This window comes from Trifolium pratense, linkage group LG1, assembly GCF_020283565.1.
Source record: "Trifolium pratense cultivar HEN17-A07 linkage group LG1, ARS_RC_1.1, whole genome shotgun sequence".
NCBI lineage: Eukaryota > Viridiplantae > Streptophyta > Magnoliopsida > Fabales > Fabaceae > Trifolium > Trifolium pratense.
Genome location: NC_060059.1, coordinates 32,511,702 through 32,515,557, shown reverse-complemented (window position 1 = coordinate 32,515,557; position 3,856 = coordinate 32,511,702). Strand labels below are relative to the sequence as shown.

Here is a 3,856-nt window from a genome sequence, read left to right as displayed (position 1 = left end):
GTGTATATATAAAATGACAAAAACTTGAAAAACAACGTTCACCAGTCACATTACGAACCTATCGGCAGTTAAAAAAAACAGTCACGTAGTCAGACTATGTTGCCAAATAAGAGCATTAACAATGGAGCTCTTCACTTTTGGATATTTAATTGAGTCTCTTGTGTACATACACTAATCATTTATATTTTTTTTTAATAATAGTTTTTTTTTGAAACGGCAAAATATTATTAATAATAACCGGTCTCTGCACAAGACGAACAGAGGCCGGGATAAACGGAATTACAAAACAGAGGCGTCGTATATAAGCGGAACACCAATGAGAAAGATAAAAGACGGACACCACCTAGTACACACTCCACAGTCACCAGACCACCTAGAGCACACACCACAAACACCAGACCACCAAAGAGGACCATCAACCTGACCCAAAAAGATATCCTAAGACTCTAAATCCCGATCTCGAATCAAAGTGATCGGCCCATCAGAATACAAAAAGCAGCTTAGTGAGACAAATATAAATGGGGCAACACCGATGCGAAAAAGGTCGATCAAATACAAAGAAACCTGCAAATCTCAGCAGATTTGGAAACTCTCGGAGACTCAAAAATGAGTCCTGCAAATCTCAACAAATTTGTAAGCGGCCAAAGAATCTCGTATCGAGAAAAATCAGTCACACACAACATCAACCTCCTACCGGCGGTGCCAAAACCAACATCTCTACTTCAACCCCCCACAACCACACCCTCGCAACACCTCAAACTCAGAACCGTCGCAGCCACCGCCACACCACCCCTTCACTGATCTGACGCAGCCACCATCATCAACTTAGAACCGTCACAACCACCACACTCCCAGACCCGTCGCGAGCACCTTCAAAACCGTCGGCAAAAGTTGGATCACTATAAACGCCGGAGAACAGAAAAACGCCTGCGAACCTAGCACATATTTAAAAAGTTATAAATGAGTCTCACGAATAATTCTACATCATTATATGAAAGTAAGTGAATCCCATAAAAAGTATAATTTTTATCTGATTAATTTGGATAGTTAAACACAAATTTTAATCTTAACCATTTAATATTGATCGGAGGGTTATAAACAACTGTTGCAATAACACCATGTAATTCATCCATTTCCTAGATACTAATTCATTCATTCATTAGAGATAGTACAAGGTACAACAGCGACAACACATTCTACTACCCAAGGATGTCCTACCAACTAAAATGCTAATACAGCAAAAATTAAAACCATTGACGATACCAAACACAACCAAACACTACAACCAAACCAAACTCACACCAGAGTATAACACAAGTCTGATAACACAAACCAAAGGCAACAAATGAGCTTGAAACAGCAATACCAAACAGTAGTAAATACAACAATGCCATAAATCAAAATGTTAAAAGCCTGTGGGTCCTGGTTGAAAGTGTGACCGCTGCATGTACCTTTAATTAAAATTTATTAGTAAAAAATTAATAAAATAAAATTGGATATAGGGAGTATTTATATACATCATCTTCTTCACGATATCATTCAAAGACACAAAATTTGAACAACATGCAGTTTTGTCCAAGTACAATGACAATGTTTCAATATATTACATTATTTATAGCCATTATTTTCTTCATAATCTACAATATATGGAGACGCAACAAAAATGTACTTACACCAAATTGGCCAATAGTTGGCATGCTACCATCACTTTTGCGTAATCTATCCAATATTCATGATTATGCAGCCTTAGTTTTAAAAAATAATGGCGGTACCTTTTATTTTAAAGGACCTTGGTTCACAAACATTGCCAACTTTGTCCTTACTAGTGACCCCATGAATGTGCACCACATCACTAGCAAGAATTTCAGCAATTATGGGAAGGGACCTGATTTCCCTGAAATTTTTGAAGTTCTTGGTGCTAGTATTATAACTTTGGATTCAAATGAATGGAAACAAGAGAGAACACTACTTCATTCATTGCTCAAAAAGAAAAGTTTTGAGACAACCCTTCAAAAGAATGTTCAAAGGAAGCTACAAAATTGCCTATTACCATTTCTTGATCACCATGCATCAAAAGGTGTACAAGTAATTGATTTACAAGATATTTTTGAGAGGTTTACTTTTGATATTACTTGTACTTTTTTATTTGGATTTGATCCAAATAGCTTTCCATATAATTTCAATGAGTTCGCAGAGATTGCTTATGTAAATGCTATTTCTGTGCTAGAGGATACAATATTGTTTAGGCAATGTATACCAAAATGTATGTGGAAGCTACAAAAATGGCTACAAATTGGTCAAGAGAAGAAAAACAAGGTAGCTTTGGAAAATCTTCACCAATTCTTGTTGAAGTGTATAATTTCCTCCAAAGGCAATGAAGAGGAAAGAAGATTGCGAAGTAGTGAAGATGTCGAAGAAAGTGACTCTCTCGGCTTGCTACAAGGAGTAATGAACAAAGCCGAATTAGGAAAGGAGCAAATGGATCAATATGAGAAGTATATTAGAGACACCGCAATCACTCTCTTAGCCGCAGGAAATGGAACAATTAGTTCTGGTCTCAGTTGGTTCTTTTGGCTTGTTTCAACTCATCCTATTGTAGAAGCTAAAATCATTCAAGAGATTAAAGATAATTTGCTAAAACTAAACGAGAATTTGATCGATAATTTAACAATGGAAAAGATTGATAAGCTAGTTTACCTACATGGAGTTATATGTGAAGCCTTGAGGCTTTACCCTCCTATACCATTTGAGTACAAGTGTGCAGTGAAATCAGATATACTACCTAGTGGAGACTATGTTAGTCCAAATTTAAAGCTAGTATACTCGTTGTACGCAATGGGAAGGATGAAACAAATATGGGGTGAGGATTGTTTGGAATTTAAGCCGGAGAGATGGATATCAGATAAAGGACAAATTATACATGTACCTTCTTACAAGTTCATAACATTCAATGCAGGTCCAAGAAGTTGTTTGGGAAAAGAAATTAGCTTTATACAAATGAAAATGGTTGCTGTTGCTGTCTTATGGAAGTTTCATGTTCAGGTGATAGAAGGTCACTCCATTGCTCCAAGAGTTTCTATGATTCTTCGTATGGAGCATGGATTTAAGGTCAATGTTAGTAAAAGATGCATTTGAGCTAAGCATTATAATTAAATTTTGTGTAGTTCTAATAAGTGTGTTGCATTTGTTTGATTTCCTTTAAACCTTTTTGTTTGATTTCCTTTATAACCGTATAATCAAAATTGAACGCTCCTAATTTAATCATGAAAATTTAATATTAAACAAAAATTAAAAGCTGTCTTCAAATTGGAACCTTCGATCTTAATCGAACGGTTTTGATGACCAATTGCGGCGAATCGGCGACTGCACTTAATCCAAATCGGTTTCATGGCACCTACTTGTTCATATAATTTGGTTAACTCAAAGTAGATGGATAATTCAATTCAAGTTAAAAAATATGGTTAAGTCTTGTAGTTGAGTTAATCACAATTTTTACTGTAAATTAAATGAATCATTAATTAAACTAAAGTAACCACATGTTTGTAAAAAAAACTAAAATAACCATATTTTTTAACATGATTAACCAAACTTTTGGGGTGTACAATAAGTGTTTCCATATGAACTACTTCTACCAATATTGACCTCCACAACAACAATATTAGATAAACTAGACATAAAGTCCAAACAATCTAAATTTACTAGTTCAATTTCAGCAATCATGGAGGCACCATACAAACAATTTAGCACAAACTCTGCATCGGATTGAATTGAAAGATTTGTTAACCTGATTTCAAATGCCTAAGCTACGCACCACCGAAGACCCACGCATTCAACAATAAGATCGGAGCGAGACTGA

General features: G+C 35.5%; 1 protein-coding gene across 1 annotated transcript; it reads left to right on the top strand.

Moving 5' to 3' along the window:
- The first annotated feature begins 1,547 nt into the window (after window positions 1–1,547).
- On the top strand, window positions 1,548–3,246 carry LOC123883786 (alkane hydroxylase MAH1-like). The gene has a single exon (XM_045932718.1). It carries the CDS (start codon window positions 1,564–1,566, stop codon window positions 3,133–3,135), a length of 1,572 nt encoding a protein of 523 aa, XP_045788674.1. The 5' UTR covers window positions 1,548–1,563; the 3' UTR covers window positions 3,136–3,246.
- Window positions 3,247–3,856: the final 610 nt, after the last annotated feature.

Bases quoted from the DNA above. Each gene is read 5' to 3' on its own strand.
- LOC123883786 (XM_045932718.1), top strand. From the start codon at position 1,564: ATGCAGTTTTGTCCAAGTACAATGACAATGTTTCAATATATTACATTA.